This window comes from Archocentrus centrarchus, chromosome 24, assembly GCF_007364275.1.
Source record: "Archocentrus centrarchus isolate MPI-CPG fArcCen1 chromosome 24, fArcCen1, whole genome shotgun sequence".
Classification (NCBI taxonomy): Eukaryota; Metazoa; Chordata; class Actinopteri; order Cichliformes; family Cichlidae; genus Archocentrus; species Archocentrus centrarchus.
This window is the reverse complement of record NC_044369.1, coordinates 3,002,189-3,021,657: the sequence shown is the minus strand read 5'-3', so window position 1 is coordinate 3,021,657 and position 19,469 is coordinate 3,002,189. Positions and strand designations below refer to the sequence as shown.

General features: G+C 42.6%; 2 protein-coding genes across 3 annotated transcripts; one reads left to right on the top strand and one right to left on the bottom strand.

Annotated features, from left to right (window-relative positions):
• Positions 1–1,270: 1,270 nt before the first annotated feature.
• Positions 1,271–11,283, bottom strand: pex3 (peroxisomal biogenesis factor 3). The gene is made up of 12 exons (XM_030722127.1): positions 11,079–11,283; positions 9,584–9,715; positions 9,408–9,489; positions 9,158–9,201; positions 8,938–9,059; positions 6,645–6,711; positions 6,499–6,553; positions 5,709–5,847; positions 5,563–5,633; positions 5,347–5,469; positions 4,612–4,708; positions 1,271–3,896 (listed from the first exon to the last, which is right to left on the bottom strand). Exons 1-12 carry the CDS (start codon positions 11,149–11,151, stop codon positions 3,813–3,815), a joined length of 1,089 nt encoding a protein of 362 aa, XP_030577987.1. The 5' UTR covers positions 11,152–11,283; the 3' UTR covers positions 1,271–3,812.
• Positions 11,284–12,297: 1,014 nt separating this feature from the next.
• Positions 12,298–18,848, top strand: adat2 (adenosine deaminase tRNA specific 2). Of its 2 annotated transcripts, XM_030721608.1 has the most exons (6): positions 12,298–12,545; positions 13,857–13,961; positions 14,430–14,580; positions 14,662–14,768; positions 15,033–15,105; positions 18,755–18,842. In XM_030721608.1, exons 1-6 carry the CDS (start codon positions 12,450–12,452, stop codon positions 18,781–18,783), a joined length of 561 nt encoding a protein of 186 aa, XP_030577468.1. In that variant the 5' UTR covers positions 12,298–12,449; the 3' UTR covers positions 18,784–18,842. The 2 variants fall into 2 exon arrangements, with proteins under 2 accessions (XP_030577468.1, XP_030577469.1); XM_030721609.1 differs by lacking the exon at positions 13,857–13,961 and having other exon boundaries at positions 18,755–18,848.
• Positions 18,849–19,469: the final 621 nt, after the last annotated feature.

Below are 19,469 nucleotides of genomic sequence, written 5' to 3'. Positions count from 1 at the left end.
GGGTGGTGGGCCTACGGAGGACGGGCCCATGTAACCTCTTCGGGCTGCGCCAAACCGGGCACCATGGGCAAATGCCTGGTCACCAGACGCTCTCCCTCGAGCTCCCTCCCCAGGCCTAGCTCCAGGGTGGGGCCCCAGTAACCCTATCCCGGGCAGGGTAAACTGTTCCCTCGTTGTTGCTGACATAGGGGTCTTAACCTATTTTCTATTAAACCTATATTCTTTTTTCAGAAAATCACGTGAAAAAAGACAAACGAGGCCCCGTTTTCTGAAATCACGCGACTGCTTCATTATGTGATTCGAGTCGCTCAAAAAGTCTGAGGACACGACACCAGGATTCACTGTCATACTGGCATAAATGGAAGCATCATCCTCACGTGCATAAACTGGCACTTCAGCTTCTTCAGTCCCCTTGGAGAGAGTTTTCTAAGGCTGGAGGAGTTATAGTAAAGAAAAAAAGGAATCGGCTGAGACTGCCAAACAGCCCCAACCAGCAGATGACCCCCCCTCCCTGAGCCTGGTTCTGCTGGAGGTTTCTTCCTGTTAAAAGGGAGTTTTTCCTTCCCATTCATAAAGTGTTGTATGAATGTATGGTTAAAAGATGACATGTAGAATGGGCACTAGTGGAAAAGGGTTGGAGTGTCTACTACAGTCTGACATTCTGGCTGCTTCACTGGAATATTTAGTGGGGATTGATAGGCTCGAGGGCACGTCAGCTGTGGTTACACCCTTTAACTTTCTACCTGCAGGTCCAAGAATCAGAAACTGTATCAGATCTGCTTCTAAACTTATACTTCCATCAAGCTAAATACAACAAATGAATCCATAAAACTCAGATCAGGCTTCTCATTTTCACTGTGACCTTTTCAACTTCATGATGCTCAGCAAGTTCAACAAGCCTGCTGTGTGTTGCAATTCAGTAAAGCAATGAGTTAGGCTTTTAATACCACACAGGGAGAAGCTGTGTCAACATATCCATAAACCACAATGGAAAAATAAATTAATGTGACAGGTTTTTTTCTATTTTGGGAAAATTATTCCACTAAATTAAGCGATTAAAAGATGATTTCTTTTTCCCCTTTGATACGTCACAGTCACACTGATCATTTTCCAAGACCAGCATTTTCCAATATGAGAGATCATATCTTAGGAAGATAAGAGCCAGCAGTAGAGAACAGTAGAGTGCCTCCTACTGACATAAAAATTCAATAACAGGTCCCAGTTTGAACCTTTAAAAACACAAAATAAAGACAGTATATGAAACCATGTCTTACATGTATCATCGCTTTAATAAATTGATACAAATTTACATTTCAGCGGTCATTCAGGACATTATGCTTCAAAAAGGCATAACACCAGAATTTTACATTCTCCCCCTGCTGTGTTTATTATGTAACTCAGGAACCAGGAACTAAGTCAGTCAGAACCCCCCACACAGACACACACACAGACACACACACGTTTTCTCATCTTCTCAGAAGAAAACCAACTGAAAAATCTGCCCTAAAAAATAAACAAGTACATGAAAGTGAGAAAGACTCGGCGCCTTTCCCGCCGCAGCTGCACGAATGTGCCAGAACTCTGCTTAAATTCATATTTTTAGGATTAGAGTTTAGATTTTGACCTTTTGTGCAGTCTTTGAGTGATTTCACATGGGTGGAAGAAGTAATGAAAGCCGTATGAGACATAATTAGAAATGTCATATGATAAAACTGAAACCTGGCACTGACTTATCAGCGAGCACTCTTGAAACTGGGCGTTTTGATAAAGATTAAAACAAACACCTCCGACCTTGAGTGACCTCGGCCCCTTAGATAAATTAGCGGCTCTTTGGGGCTCCAAGTGCTGCACTTCTTAATGTTCTACCCACACACACGATCAGCTGATCAGGTGTGATGATCAGCTGATAAGGTGTGATGATCCGCTCTGCGGGCTCCTTTTAAAGCCTCCTTCATGCGTGCACGCCTTTCCCCTAACCCGACAGCTTCCGAGGGTGTCGGCGTCATCTCTAAAAGCAAACAGTCGACGCTCCTCTGCAAAACTGCAATCACACGTCATACATGCTGCAATAGTAACGGATAGCAAGAGTGATCATCTCTCATGCAACTTTCTGAGTTGCTCATAAACAATGTCCAAACCAGAAGAAACTTGGACTTCATTAAACAATTTCTGAACAATTCCCTTTCTGTGGTTTAGAGTACAGTAAAGACAGAAAACAGAGGACGCTGCCGGGGCCAGGCTCACAGCAGCACACAGTCCTTTAGTGACAACCACAGAGAGAGCCGAGCAATCAAAAGTGTAGTTACACTTTTCTAGAAATAATGCAAACAATGCAATGAGTGTATTTATTGCAAATGCATACACTGCTGCTCTCCCCATCACTGTGACAGGTATGTACAATAAACCAGCGAGGAACTCTGACGTAACAGTGAAAAGCGTCACGCTAACAGACTGACGAAGCCATCGGTAATACTCACACCATGTCTGTAATAATCTGATGTAGCATGTGTAGGCAGAGTGAGAGTGAACACAAGACAAGTAGAAGAATGAGCATCAAAAAGAAAATAGAAAGTTTCCAAAAATAAAACTGACTTTAATGAGAAAAATGTTGTTGCCATTACAACAAAAATGTTGCTGCTTTCTCACAAAGACCAGAATGTGCTACCGATGCTATACAGAACTGCATGACTCAAAAACAGGGGAAGCAACTTCATGGGTGGAAATCAGCATAGAAACAGTTGAAGTGCGACACCTTCTGGGCAAAAAAGGAACTGCAGGAGATCCCAAACAGATTTGTAGTGAAACCAGAAAAATTCAAGAAAACTCAAGGAATTTCACAGCTCCAAGAATAAAGAACTACTTTGGGTGTTTTATGCTAGCTTAAGTCCCTCAGCTACACACAAGGTGTCTTTTGGCAGCTTCATACGGTGGATTACAGCATTAAGAGACAATGGTCTGTCACTCCCAGCTCACCAGAATTCAACACAAACAGTTCCTGGTGTGAAGCGCTGTATTTTAACCCAAAATCTTTTCCTGAACCTAACAAAGCGATTTTTAGTGCCTAAACCGAAGCAGTAAACGAGAGCGGAAACAGAAGCTGACCGCCGTCTCCTGACCGAGCGCCCATCAAACCTCCTCACGTGGAGTTCGTAGAGCTCTAAAACTCTCATTTCATCACTACGTGACGCCCCAAAATGAAACATAAAACGGTAACCTTCAAAAAACTGTTGACATACTTAATTTTGAAATAAATCTGTTTGTGGTAATACGACATCTTCATCACCCTCTTCATAGAAGTTTAATACTTCCAAAACACCACCTGCATCAGGTTTCTTCCCCACTATAGTAATACTGCATAACAACAATCAGAATTAAAAGTCTGCCCACACCAGTCCTATCATACACACATGCCTCTAACACCTGGTTTAAGTTAAGTTACAATAGGTAAACTCTTCTGATCTTAGCAGAACGAACAAAAACTGCCTTACTGGGTTAAATGGGACTCCTGTTCCCAAGAAGCAATGCTCCTAAGGTTGGCTGCAGGCCCTGCTTTGACTACAAACTCAATGGAAGTCTCATCTTCCTCCTCATGTTTGGTAAATCATCACGATGCTATTCAAGAACGTGCCTGCTGTCCTGCCGTGGCCACAAATCATGGAGTGAGAAGTCTGCGAGATGCCGAGGAGGAAAAGTGTCTCAGGAGGAAGTGACAGTGCGGGACATTAATCATCTCTGGTTTCATCCCACTCTTCTTTCTCTCAGCTCCTGGCGCTCCTCCTCCTCCTCCCGCTCATCTCATCCAATCCGGAGGATTACTTCTGCAGCTCCTGCGGCGTGCTGAAGCTCTCGTAGACGTTGGCTGCAAACTCCTTCACCTGGTCATTCATCAGCAGGTCCTGCAGAGCGCACAGATTTAAAGAGGTTTCGTTAACGTACAACCAAGTTTGTGAGAAAATAAGATTCAAAACGAGCAAAAAAGTTCAAGAAAACAATCAAATCTGTCAGTCAAAGAATCTGATATGTTGTCTTTGTACACTTTTCTATTCATATATTCATAAATGATTTGCATTCTGGCTTCATTTACATTTTATACAAGTCCTAACTTCTTTGGAAACTTTCAGAAAAAGATTAAATATACTGGTCACACAGTGAGCTGAGAAACATGCCTTTGATATTTAAAACAAAGAACAAATCTTCTTAAATAACATCAAAGATAACTGATGCTGCCAGGAACTCATGAAGGTCTGATACAGAGCCCATAAGCACAGATCAATAAAGACATTAAAGCCTTTTTGAAACACAAAGAAAGTGGAACAGATTCTTTGTTTCCTCTCTCATTAAAATTAAAGACTTCATAATCAACCTGATTCTCTGTAACTAATTAACATATATACTCTGATCTGAGAGCTGCGCCTGTCAACTGACGCTGCCAACGATAAAAGAATTATAAAAAAACAGTGACTGATAGTTAGATCATAAACAACAAACAAGAGCAGCTGTTTGTTCCAACAGTTTCACACTGAATTTGGTAGTTTGAATATTTAACTGCAGTTATTAACGGGTTTCTCTCTGTTCGCGCGTCCGAACGAAGAAAGCCGCGCTCGACTTCACCTGAACAAAGTGACTGGGAGTCTCGCTGCAGATGGTGTTGATCTGACCGTTGATGATGGGGATGATCTTCGCCAGCGGCAGACTGACTGCAGACAGACTGAACACACCAACACACACAAGTCAAGCTGAGGTCCGTTTCAAATGCCTGCTGGGAAATTTATTTTCTAAGTCAAATCATCAAATTAACATTGACTAAAATACAACCCAATCCCAACCAGGTCACCAGTAATCAGCTATCTTAACACCCTGAAAGAACAAGATTACCAAAACCGTGTGACCTTCAGATTCTGAATTTAAACATCTGAACTGGTCCTGAACCCAACTTTGAGAAAACTGAATGCTGGAGTTCAGCGAACGCCAGATTTCTGAGCGACTGCCAAGTGACACGACATACATACAAAGAGCAGCTTCGACAAAAGCATTTCACTTTAACTCTTTCACTGGAGCAGTGAAAGAGTTATTATACCTGTTAATTCAGACGTTAGTCAGTCAGAAGTAGAGAGATAAGGTTTTCAAACATGCAGTATTCAATTTCATTCAGACTTTATTAACACAGACGGAGCTTAAAGTGCCCCAATGAGACATAAAAATTAAAACAAGAACAGTGAAAGAAGTCAAAGCTGATGGCTGCAGCAATGATAAATTAACAACCTCCAGTTAGCATATAGTAGCCATAATGTATGTAGCGCTTTAAGGCAAGTAGTCAAACAAATAAAGCAGGTGTCGATAACTTACCTATCAGGTGCAGAGCTGGGGGCGGAGTCACCTGGAGGCGGGCGGAAGAACTCGGCCAGGTTGTCACAGAGACGAGAGAAACCGCGGTTCAGACAGGCTTTGAGGACAACGTTGAAGTCTGGACTGAAGTCAGACACAAAACGCAGAAATTCACCTTTTACAGGTGCACAAACACAAACGCGTTAAAACACGCAAACAAACAGGTGTGCCGTTTACCTATCCAACATGTCTCTGGTCTCATTTAGCAGCTTTATGGTCAGGACGTCATTCTCTGTGAGCCCACACGCCTACAAAAGCAGGAGACGGGACATTTGTTACACTGATGCAGTTTTCACTGCCGTAGCCCTGCTGCGAGCAGTCACCTGATCAACCAGCGCGTTCTCGTCGTCCGCCAGCAGGTACCAGGACAGAGAGCGCGTCGAGCTGGCCTCCACCTCTGCTCGGATCCAGTTCAGCTGCTGCTCCAACTCCAGCAGAGACCAGGTCTCCTTCAGAGACACGCTGGAGATGGGAAATTAATCATTTTGATATTTTAATAATCATTTAATTAAGATGCACATCATAGTTTACTCCATAATCAAACTTTATTATGAAAAGCTTAATGAAAGACGTCCTTCCTCTTTAACCAAACTGCACTACAAAAGTTTTTCTGTGTAACCATGTCGTGATTTCTGGAAACAATCAGTGCTGCTGAGTTTTAAACGTACTCCGAGCACCACGAGGTAAACTCTACAAAACTGGCCGACTCACACTCAGAGTGAACATCTATGAATTTGTTTTTGATGAACTGTCCCTTTAGCTATTTGCCATTTCTGGCTTTTTCTGTATTATTGCATATAAAAGATTTCCGACTGCTAAGAATAAGAAACCTGAAGATGTTGCATCAGGCTTAGTGAAACTGAGGATTTTCAACTGTGACAGCCCCCCCCCTTACTTTCAGCAGCAGTCTGGGTGGGTAACACACACTTTCAATCATCCACGCACACCATACACGACTCATGTTATACGTTCATGCCTCGCTACACTTTTGTTCTAATAAACTGGGCTTGTTTTTTTGAACCAGCTTGACCCACGTTGTTAATCACATCCTGTTGCTTTAAAATTGATAAAAACACGGATAATGAAGAAAAATAATTTGTTACTGACACTCACCTCCCCAGTGAGTTCTGTACTGCCTTCTTCACTACTGTTATCAACTCTGTCAAACCTGGTGAGAGACGGAGAGAAGTGAGTACTTCACTGACACACAGATGAAAACGAGGATTTTACATCGTGCTGCTTTTGTGTGTCTGCTATACCGTCTCCCAGCAGGTGCTGGATACTCGACAGGTACTGCTGCTGGACGTCTGGGGGAGCGAGGAGAGTCTGCAAGAGGACACAAAACACACACACACACACTCATAAACAAGCATTTAATATATTCACCTGCGATCGATCGATAGATAGATCGATAGATACTTTATTGATCCCGCTTGGGAAATTATTGTGTAACAGCAGCAAGAAAAATACAATCTACAGTAACTAAACTTCAAAATGAGAGTGCCAACAATGAGTACTGAACTATACATATAGAAATGAAGGGAGAAGGAGCTCTGCTGCCTCAGTAGTGTGGAGTGGAGGGGGTGAGATGAGCTGCCCATAATAGAGAGCAGTTTGTTCAGTGACCTCCTGTCCCTCACTGACTCAAACGTCTCCAAATTCTGCCGTGACTGGTGGAAGATGTCCAGCTGCACACATTAAAGGATCTGAGCTTCCTTAGAAAGTAGAGTCAGCTCATCTCCTTCCTATACACAGCATCACTGTTGGTCCTCCATTCCAGTCTGTCATTCAGGTGAACGCCCAGGTACCTGCAGCTGTCCACCGTCTCAACGTCCTCTCCCGTGATGTTAATGGGCTTAGTCGCAGTTTTATTCTTCTGGAAGTCGACCACCGTCTCTTTTGTCTTGCTGACATTGAGAATGAGGTGATTTCTGCTGGACCACTCCACAAAGCTCCTCACCAGCTCCTGCCCACACTTAATACACCCAACCACTGCAGCATCATCAGAGAACTTCTGCAGGTGGCATGTTTCATTGTTGTACTGGAAATCTGAGGTGTACAAGGTAAACAGGAATGGGTTTCCTCCCAGCCGTACAAACTGAGGCCTCTCTGACAGAGTCAGCAATCCAGGAGACAGCAGAAGTGGTGACACCATCCTGAGCAGCTTCTCACTCAGCAGTGATGGTTGGATGGTATTAAAGGCACTAGAAAAATCAAGGAACATGATTCTCACCACCAGTAACATCCAGGTGAGAGTGAGCATGCTGCAACAGGTAAGTAACTGCATCATCCACCCCCACATGAGGCTGTAAGCAAACTGAAGAGGGTGAAGAGCATAGCCTCAGCTTTAAACTGAAGTACAGATGTTCTGAGCCAATACAAGTTTATTTTAATGTATTCTACTCAGTGTAATCCACCTCAGGCAAAAAGCACTGCTGTGCTGCTCTCCTTAATGACAGCCACGTGTTACACTGCAGCTTTACACTGAATCAAAAAGCCACGACATTAAAACTGACAGGATTTAATGGTGAAGTGAATAAAACTGGACCATTTGGATACAATGCAGTGTTCTGGGTCCTGGCATTCACGTGGATATTACTTTAACCATTTTCACACAGAAACTTTAGACATTATGGGGTCGTTGTCCCACATTGTCCTCACAGAAGGAGATCATTTGAATCAGATGCATTCTGACTGCAGCAAACACTCCATCTGATTTTAGTGCCGTCTAAGTAGAACGTGCACAAAGCAGCACACAAGATGATTACTGCATAGCTGTGGATGCACTGAAATATCATATACTCTCAGACTGGCACAAAGCAGCACAATCGACGCCACACAGACTTTGTACCTGAGAACTGGCAGGTCAGAAATGTGCATCCTCACATGTCCCACTGACAGGTAATGTCTGCTGTGCATGTGTGAAAACAGTATTTGACATGTACCACCCACCCAGACATCGTCCACCCTGCACAGTGGGAATGCCACACACTGACGACAGCAAGAGAATCAGCACAGAAGCTGCTCAGGAACACCCCGAGAAGCAAGACAAAGAGCCACCTTTGACCCGGGCTCCAAACTAATTCTAATACAATCAAGCATTTGTGAAATGCACCAGTACAAGCCCGGCCCACACACAACCCACCCCAAAGACATCAGTGAGGAATCACTCGATAACCCGACTGCACAGCGTTCCCAAAGTCCCGACAAATCCCAACAGAGTGAGCTGCAGCTCAACTTTTTACTCCTGTTTCAGGAGCCACATTCAACCAGAGCTTTCAACATTTTGATCAAGTTGCTGTTAAAAAGATACAACTATAATTTTTTTAATTAACAAATACTTAATCAACATTGAGGTAAGTATCAGATCAGCGTCAGTATTAGTAATGTGGAATATTAACAGAGTTGGAAAAGGGCATGCTTTATAAAATGGCACTATTACCCCCCACGCATGAAAGCACACAAAATACATTTTTTAAACAGAAAACTCAGAGGATGGACAGCAGATCTCATCAATAACAGCTCACACAGCAGTCGGTCAGTGTTCCTCACCGTTGTGCTCTTTCCCACGGAGTTATCCAGGTACAGGTATCCTCCAATGATGTTCAGCTGGACTCTCAGTAAAACCACCAGCATACAGGTGCTGTACACCGCCACAATGGTGCGTGTAAAACCTGAACAAAGCACGTTCTGTTATCAAATTTTCACTTTTCTCAAGTCAGCAACTAAAAAATGAAAGCTGGCGACGTGATCTGAACTGAAAAACACTTACTGATGATCTTTAAATCTTCCCAAATCTCCAGTTTATTAGCCGGCCTGGAAGGCAGATGGTCGTGTGCCATATTACACATTTATTTTACTACATAAACCGTTTTAAACTTCAAATTTTAAGATTTTTCTCCCAAGAATAACATGTAAAACTGCAATAACCAACATATTTGTGTAAAATAATGAACAAAAAAAAGAAATTTAGCCTTAAATAATAAACTATTTGACACGAGTAAAAAGAGGCTTTTCCTTACTTGGTCTTGAGTAGTGTGGTGAGACTTTCTGAGTTGAGCTGAGTGACGATGGCTTCTTTGAGCGCAGGCAGCATCGACAACACTGTAACACACATTTTAATCTTTCACTGTAGCGCTGATCCTCACCTGTTTCTGTTAACTGCTAATCACAACAAGGTCGAGCGTAAAGTAATTACCAGTCATGTTGCAGGTCCTCTGGTTGCTCTCGAAGTGGAACTGCCTTCTGGCCTGAGCGATGTACTCCGTTGCCTCCCTCTCCTGGATCTCCCGGAACTTCTTCTGGGCATATTTACCCACGAGGTACACTCCTGAGGAGGGACCCATACAGCACAGTGAGGTCATATTAGACACAGGAAACAATCTTCAGCTGTGGTACGAAGCCAAAGCTAACCAGGACTTCTCATGGAATAATACTAACTGTACTTTCAGTAGTAACTCTTCCGTCCCATGGAAAAGTTCCCCAACTTAGTTAGAAACACTGCATAATATTTGATTCTTAACCCTGTGGAAATGTGGGCTCCAAGGCACCAATGCTCCAGCAATGGCACTGGATTGGTGGAAAAGAGGCAGAAGAGGGACAAATGGACTCAACCATGTCACCAAAAGGTTTAATTGATCCAAACTTATCATCGCCTTAACAATATGTGATCCAACCATGCTTGCATGCATAGTCATGCCCCAAACTCCCTCTGTGTGCCCTGCACATTCTTATGGCATCCCTCTCTGAATGACCGATGTGCTGCCAACATGGTTTCTAACCTCATTTCCTCGTGTCTGCTATAAACAAATTTGTCAAAGACGTTTTAGTCACTGAAGCTTGAGTCTCTGTTGAAGTCACTGAGATTTATTCCTCTTTCCAGCCTGACAGGTCACTTGCATGCAAAAGTATATATATTCTTTGTGTTTCTTCACTCATTTTATATGGCTTTCAGTTTCTTAACTGTACATGTTGTTAGGAGTGTTGTAAATTACACACACGTTAAAAGAATTAATCCTAACGATCACTTTTACCCACTTTTACATTTTTTCCCAATGGAAAAATGGGAGTAAGCTGGATCAACAGTTTTCACTTACTCCATTTAAAACATGCTCTAAATGCTGAAATAATTCACTTCCAAATGTGTGCTCACTAATCGATATGATTAGTGAGTCTGCAGTTTCCATAACGCCACATGATATAAAGGGCTAACAGTTTAAAGTCCATGTTCACTTACTTCATTAGGGACTATTTTAAACACTAATAATAATGAGCAGCTACGCCAAACTTTATTCATTTTTCTGGCAATTTAAATACACCCCCGGCCAATATAAGATACACGTCCAATAAACAGTATTTAACTTAGTGTACAATTACCACGTAATGCTGGGCTAATTTCGGTGAATCTGGGCTCTTACTGTCTGGTTTCCTGGCGTATTTCTTTTCCACTAAAACACACCCTGTGGATGCCTGAAAGCAGCAGTTTCAATATTCTGCGCTTCGATGGAGAAAACAAATACGGAATAAACCAGATATTCCCCAGTGCTCTTAAACGCTCTTCAAACGTATGCTAACATGCATTTATTCTGTCTTCAAGGAAAAAAAAAATCACACAGTTCAAAGGCTGTTCTGCGGAGTCTGGCGTGCTGATGCCGTCTTGCATTAGCACGGCGGCTAACAGGAACAGCACTTACCACCAACTACAGCTCCGGTGAAAATAAATTTCTTTTTGTGGCGTTTTACAAAATTCCAGGCGGACGAAAACATCCTCGGACAGAGAAAAGTTTACCAACTAAAACTCCCAAAACTCTCCTTTCAAACCCTTGCTCACTATTTTACGGACATGTTGTAGATAGCAGCATGCTAACTCTCAAAAGTCCAAAGTACTTTAGGCAGGGTAATGACTGTTACAGCTTCCGGTTATCTTTTTCAAAATAAAACCAGAAGGAAAATTTCGGGCCTAAATGCACGCACACAGTGAAAATAAGCAAAATTCCGTTATAAAATAACGTGAAGTATTTTTGTTATGTACCTGGGTATTCTGACATCACATAAGTCTAACATTATCATAAAAAAAAAACGTTTTCAGGGAACGTTCAATTATTTTCGATAGCAAAAATGTTGATGTACAGTGTATCAATAGTTAGTAGTAGTTTTAGTATCACAGTGAGCAGATCTGACAAAATCAACATCCATAACAACAATTGTCATGATACCAGTGTACTGACGCTAACGTTCATATTTGAATTATATACAGTATATATATGTGTCTAACCCATCATCCAGACAAACATCAAAACAACTAGTAGCTCAATGTTCCAACATCTGCAAGCAGCACCTGCTGTCGCAACTAAACATTGATGAGGTACAACACAAATGCTCTCCGCTGAACCATCCAAGGTGTCCTGTCAGTGGCAGAGAATATGAGAAGACACACACACACACCTACACATACCAAGTGATAGTAACATCAGGAAGAAGGAACACAAGTCTCTTATTTGTTTAATAAATAAATACCATATTACTGTACTATATTGATACATTCAGTATATCATAACTGTCCTCTGTGCAATAATTTGCACTTGTGCAGTGTTTGGTATATTTTGTATAGTTGTTACATTTATTTATTTATTTATTCCCCTGTAAGTCGTTGTGTTGCTTAATACACATAGTACATGTACATATTGATTTTACAGTATTTTTCTTATTGTCTTGTTAAGTTTTTATAAGGAAAGGCACTGAACTGTGGCAGCTGCTACGTTTTCATACGTAGCACTCCGTGTTTGATGATAATAAAAGCCTTCTATTCTGTTCTTTTATTTTATAAGGTAAAACCTGTAACTTCCGGTTTAGATCCCAACTGCAGTCGTCAACTTGACGTCATAAACTTGGAACGAGCGTGGAGCGCAGGTGCAGAAAGCGGTCCGTCCAATATTATCTTCCCCCTCACCGGTGCGGTTCATGCTGTCGGAGCTGCAGCGGGTAAAAATGGAATTAAAAACCAAAACACTCACTTTACCCTAAAAATGGCTTCATTAAAGTGAGGTTAGGTCGTAGCAGCTGGAATGGGAACAGAGGAGGATAGTAAAGAAGCGCCCGTGGAGCTTTTCTGTCCGAGTGAAGAGGAAATTGAGCGGTGGATGATCAGAGCTTTTGACATGGTGAGCGCTGCGTGCTCGTGGTTTTCAGTAAAGTCTTCAGCCGAGTAATGATGACTTTTTGTTTTTTTACTACAGTCTGCCGTTTTAAAATAACGACTTTATTACGTATTTAAAGTACTCAGTATTTGGAGTCTATCGTAAATTTGAGCGATGAGGCATTTTGTAAAAAAAAAAAAAAATTCTCGCCCGACAGAAATAATGAATTAAAGCGCCAAATATTGTACTGGTGTATTATTTATTTGTTTTATATAGAAATGCTACTTAGATGTTTTTATTTGTATTTTAATGTGGGTAGAATATTTTTATTTCCTGGTCAGGTTTAATGATTAAGTAGTGATATTATACACGCTGGAACGAATTGACTAAATGATAAATAAATAAATGAGAATGAAAATATTTGAGAAATGGGGTCAGGCAGGAGCCTCCATGGACTGTGATTTTGCAGATGACATCCTGATCTGTAGGGAGCAGGTGGAGGTATGCACTGGAGAGAACAGGAATGAAAGGATACGTGTGTGAATGAAAGTGAGACAGGTGGAAAGGTTAATATGCAAGGAGCAGAGGTGGTGAAGGGAGATGAGTTTAAATACCTGGGGTCTACCATCCAAAGCAACAGTGCATAAGAGCAGGTAGGGTGGAGCGGGTGGAGACAAGTGTCAGGGGTGAAGGTTTTACAAGATGGTAGTGAAAGCTATGATGTGTGGTTTGGAGATGGTGTCACTGAAAAAGGGGGCAGAGCTGAAGATGCACAGATTTTCATTGGTAGTGACTGAGATGGACAGGATTAGGAACAGGTCCATTAGAGGGACAGCTGAGGTTGAGCAGTTTGGAGACAAAGTTAGAGAGGAAGGCTGAGATGGCTTGGACATGTGCGGAGGAGGGATGTGAATAAACTGGGCAAAGGATCTTGAAGATGGAGCTGCCAGGTAGGAGGAAAGGAGGAAGACCTCAGAGGAGGTTCGTGGATTTAGTGAAAGAGAACATGCAGAGGGTTGATGTGACAGAGGAAGATGCTGGGGATAGGAGTGCTGTAGTGACCCTTAAACCCTTAATGATCTAATAGTGTATAATGTTTGGAAAGGAATAATATTTATTCTTTATGGTAAGTTTTATGCAGAGAGCCCCACAGACACCTTGTTCTCACAGTTTTTATGAACCAAACCTATTTAAGTATAATGTCAGTTGCAGCCCAGATGTAAATACAGATGTATGCTGATTGTTCTCTTCTGTGTTGTGTTGTTCTTCTTAACACTGACTGATTTCATGTTTAGTTGCTGTATGTTGACCTGCTTGTTAAATGTGCTGCTGCAGGCCAAAGAAGCTCTGGAGAGCGGAGAGGTGCCTGTCGGATGTCTGATGGTCTACAAAGATGAAGTTGTGGGGAAGGGAAGGAATGAAGTCAACGAGACTAAAAATGTAGGATGTGCTGTCAGTCTGTACACAACTGAAGCTGTGTGTGTCTGTGTTAGAAGTATCCTGCCCAGTAGCCTCCACTGGATCCCCTCAGGGCAGTTTGCTTTCACCAACCTAATTAGTTCCTATAATCTATAAAATCTGCCGGATCAATTATAGATCCATAATTGTCCTTAAGGTGGCAACTCTGTAATGGTGAGTCTTCTGCAGGGTGTGATTTGCAACCAAATCCATTTTAAACCCACTCCAAGCGTCACAATCTAAAGCCAGAATCTTCAGCACGACCTTCAGAGCATCTGTCAGCTGCAGCAGTTTAATGTCTGTGAAGCAGAGGAGCAGATACCTGAGGCTTGTGTGTGTGTGTGTGTGTGTGTGTGTGTGTGTGTGTGTGTGTGTGTGTGTGTGTGTGTGTGTGTGTGTGTGTGTGTGTGTGTGTGTGTGTGTGTGTGTTGTGTGTGTGGTGTTTTTCAGGCCACCCGGCACGCTGAGATGGTCACCCTGGACCAGGTGCTGGACTGGTGTTGCCGTAGAAGCCTGGATGCGAGGAGTGTGTGCGAGCGGACAGCGCTGTACGTCACCGTGGAGCCGTGCATAATGTGTGCTGCAGCACTGCGCCTCCTCAGTATCCTCGCCTCACCTCTGTGTGTGTGTGTGTGTGTGTGTGTGTGTGTGTGGACTCAGTTGTTCCTTCACCAGCTGTCAGACATCCCCGTGGTCGTGTACGGCTGCAGGAATGAGCGCTTTGGAGGCTGCGGCTCAGTCCTGGACGTCTCCTCTGCAGACCTGCCTCAGACTGGGACCACGTTCAAGGTCCGTGTTTGTTCCCGGTTTCTTTGTGGATTCTTCGTGTTTGTGGAGCGGTTTGTCCTTCCTGCAGCCGAGTTCAGGAAGCTTTTGGCAGGCAGATCAGAGTCCTAGTTTCTGAATGAGATGTTCAAGAGCTACATGAATGTAAAGTCTTTGTGTGTGTGTGTGTGTGTGTGTGTGTGTGTGTGTGTGTGTGTGTGTGTGTGTGTGTGTGTGTGTGTGTGTGTGTGTGTGTGTGTGTGTGTGTGTGTGTGTGTGTGTGATCAGTGTATTTCAGGTCACAGAGCAGAAGAAGCTGTAGAGATGCTGAAGACTTTCTACAAACAGGAAAATCCAAACGGTGAATAAAACACTGCACATCTTTTTGGTTTTTTCCCATTAATTTTTTTTTGTTTTTTTTTACTCCACTATGAATTTTTTTTAAGATTTTCATTATTCACTGTGCTTTCCTTTTTATTTACTTTACTTTACTTTATTCCATTTTTAGAGCACTTTAAACACAGGGACTGTAACAAAGTGCTTTACAGTCGACACATTTACACATTCACATAAAATACAACACATAGCAATGGGGACAAGCTAAAAGCAACAGTCTAAACTCGGGGTAAAAGCCAATCGGTAAAAATGGGTCTTAAGAAGGGTCTTAAAGGTAGATAATAAAAGAGTACTCCTAATATTTAATGGAAGGTCGTTCCACAATTTAGGAGCAGCAATACTGAAGGCCCTGTCTCCTCTGAGTTTAAGCTTTGACCTAAGTACTCTCAGGAGTAGTTGGTCAGCTGACCTGAGTGAACGCGTCGGAGTATATGGGTCAAGTAACTCAGAGAGATCAAAAGGAGCAGAGCCATGTAGACATTTAAAAACAAGTAAAAGGATCTTATATCGAATTCTCAAATGTACTGGCAGCCAGTACAGGGGTAATATGTTCTATCTTTTTAGCTCTGGTTAGTAACCGAGCAGCGGCATTCTGAACCAGCTTTATAGACAACTGGCTAATTCCACAATAAAGAGCATTACAATAATCTAGACGTGAAATAATAAAAGCATGAATTAAAATTTCAAGTTGTTGCTTGAGGAGAACGGGTCTTACCTTAGCCAGCTGTCTGAGATGGTAAAAACAGGATTTAACCACTGACCTGACTTGGTGATCTAACTTGAGGTCACTGTCAATCTTAAAACCCAGATTTGAGATGGTCTGCTTTAAGTAGGGCGTCAAAGGTCCCAGGTCAACAGAGGATCCTTCACATGAAATGCTCGGGCAGAAAACCATTACCTCTGTTTTTTTTTTATCATTAAAATTTAAAAAGTTTAAGGCCATCTATGCTTTAATATCCTCAAGGCATCGCAGCAGTGGCGTGATTGACAGTGCATCTTTTTTAAGGGGCATATAAATTTGGCTGTCGTCAGCGTAAAAATGGAAAGAGATCCCATGCTTCCTAAGAATTGAACCCAGGGGTAGTAAATAAAGAGAAAAAAGAAGAGGACCAAGAATTGATCCCTGCGGGACCCCATAAGATACAGGGGCAGATGTGGATTCATACTCAGCTATGTTTACAGCCATAGTCCTGTCTGTTAGATATGATGTAAACCGTTTTAACACAGAGCCACGAAAGCCAATCCGGGTCTGTAAGCGGGATAATAAAATATTATGATCCACCATATCGAAGGCAGCAGTTAAGTCCAAGAGAACGAGAACAACAAATTCCCCCCCATATCGTTTGCCCTAAAAACATCATTAAAAACTCTCACCAGAGCAGTTTCTGTACTATGATGAGTTTTAAAACCAGACTGAAAAATCTCCATAAAACCATTATCCTCTAAAAAAGGTTTTACCTGAGAAAGAACAACTTTTTCTAAGATTTTTGAGAGGAATGGCAGCTTAGAAATAGGTCTAAAATTTGCTAGCACCATCTGATCAAGGCCAGGTTTCTTGAGAAGGGGTTGTAATACAGCATGCTTGAGACCCGCAGGAACTACGCCTGATGACAGACTGCTATTTACAATATCTAAGATGACCTGTCCTACGCTAGAAAAAACTCTTAAAAAACCAAGGGGGAGCAATATCATGAGGAGAACCCGATGGTTTCATGCATTCCATTACATCCTGTATAAAAGTCAAGTCCACTGGTTCAAATCTATCAAGTACAGTTGAACAAGGGGACGTAGAAGAGGGGTCACAAGCAGGTGCCAAAATGAGGGCTCTTGCTGTAACAACCTTATCTATAAAAAACTTTAAGAAATCATTACACGTTTTAGAACATGCTTCTACACAGACAGGCGATGGAGCATTAAGAACAGAGTCAATCACATTGAACAACACACGTGAATCTTTATGGTGAGCATAATAATATTGGACAGATAATGTCTTTTTGCAGTCTTAATAGTATTCTGGTAACGACGCCAGCAGCTCTTAAGAGCCTGAAGTGAGACTTGTAGTTTGTCCTTCTTCCATTTCCTTTCGGCTCTACGGCATTCACGCTTGATGGCATGAACCTCGTCGTTAAGCCATGGCTCAGTTTTCGTTTTTGGCTGCATAATTTTCATGGGGGCCACAGTGTCCAAGATATTCTTGCAGGACGCTTCCAACCAAGAGTTTAATTGTTCCGTGGTAGAATTTGATGGAGCAGTAAGCTGCTCGAAAGCCTTAGAAAAATAATTAATAGTAGAAGGGTTAAAAACTCACCGGCGGCAAGCAGGAAGAGGAGGTTTGACTCTGCCACCAGGTAAAAAAACATTAAATACAACAGGTAAATGATCGGATTTGATACTTCCGCTTATTACTAGATCCATCACAGACAAGCCGTGGGAAAGGACGAGGTCCAGCGTGTGACCATGTTCACGCGTCGGGCAGGTTACCCACTGCACCAGGTTAAAAGAATCGATAAGGTTAAGAAATTCCTTCACCAATGGCCTCGTAGGACAACAGACATGAATATTGAAATCACCAAGTATAAGTACGTGGTCATAGTCGACCATTATTCCAGACAGGAATTCAGCAAAGTCACATAAAAAGTCCTTATCAATTCTCGGGGGCCGGTAAATAACGGCACACAGTAGGTTCAATGCAGCTCATTTCAAACAGGGTTACCTCGAAGCTGGAAGATGATGTGATACATGGCTTACTCTTAAAATGTTCTTTATAGACCGCTGCTGTTCCTCCTCCTCTTCTGGAGATACGGGGGGAGCTGAAATAAGAATATCCCGCCGGCAAAAGTTCCACAAAAGCGCTGGAATCACCAGCCTCCACCCAGGTCTCCGTTAAGCAGAGAAAGTCCAGACCACTGGAAACAGTAAAGTCCTGCAGGATGAAGGTTTTATTTGCTAAGGATCTGGCGTTCACCAAGCCAAACCTAGAGGGAACCGCAGGTCGGCAGACTGAGGGGCCCGGGGTAACGTCCTCAAGTTCTGCAGAGTAGTTCCGCGCAAACGGAGTCCAGAGAAACAGGAGTGGCGTGGTAGGGTACGCTCATCCAGGCCAGCAACGTACGTTAAACAAGTGTCAATCGGGTCTAAAAGGCGCCATGGCACAGAAGAAAATAATAATCCATTTTTAGCCTTGAAGGTGGAAGTCGAGCGTGCTAGATGGCGTTTGATCTTTACCAGCTGTCCTCCACGTTTCCCACGATGACGGCGGCCTTTTCGCCGAGAGGGCGGTAATACCGCCCGGAAAGAATGGGGGGCTCTCTGTGGAGGCAAGGTATTCTGTCCCTCATAGCCGATTACACCTAGATTTTCCACACAACTTTTAATATCCAGAAGAGACTGGCGATCATATATGAGTATAGACTTGTTGCGTATTATAAAACAAAAAAACAGGAGAAACACAAGTAAAAACGCGGATGACTGACGGCCCGCCAAACACACTGGCGCCATCTTAGTCCCTCACAATGAAACAAAAGGAAACCATTGTTTCTTTTCTATATTTTCTTTCCTTTTTTACACTGTAACTATCATTCTTTTCTCTAACAGTGCTAAACTTTCTGTTTCAGCCCCCAAACCTAAAATGAGGAAAGAGTGATCGCCCAAGAACCTGCCCGTTAAATGTCTTTTTAATAGGTTTGTTTGTATAAATAAATGTAAAATAAATGATATATTACTAACCTTTTGGTGTATTGCATTTCTTTTCTTTTTTTTGCTATTTGTGTAACCTTTATTTACCCAGGCGTCCATTATAGTCTCCTCATCCAGACTGCCAGCAGGGGGCGCTGTAGACTAGTGCTCCTCCTGTCTCTGAACCTCTGCATAGAAGAAATAACACTTTTCTCTTGGGAGTGATACATTTAGCATTTAAAAGACAAATATACAGTCTTTCCAGAAACTAAAGGCACAACAATGATGACGACAAATCATATTTAGAGAAGAGAAGGTAGACGTTGATCGGATGTTGTGTTGGTGAACCTTACGCGCTCTCTTCTGTCTGCCGTATTGATTTGTGTAGTTTATAACCACAGTCTTGGCCTGCGCTGTGTGTTCTTCATCTCTAAATGTGATGCGCACCACTTCCTGTGATATTTTTCTGAGAACGAGACTGAGAGAAACCGAGGAAGTGTGTGTGTGTGTGTCAAAGAGAGCTTCTCAACGGGAGTGACCTTCACAGCTGCTCATAACAGAAACACACATGCTGACACAATTCAGGTTCATTTCACTTCCTCTCTCTCTTACACACACACACACACACACACAGCGGTGTGGCGGTTGGTAGCA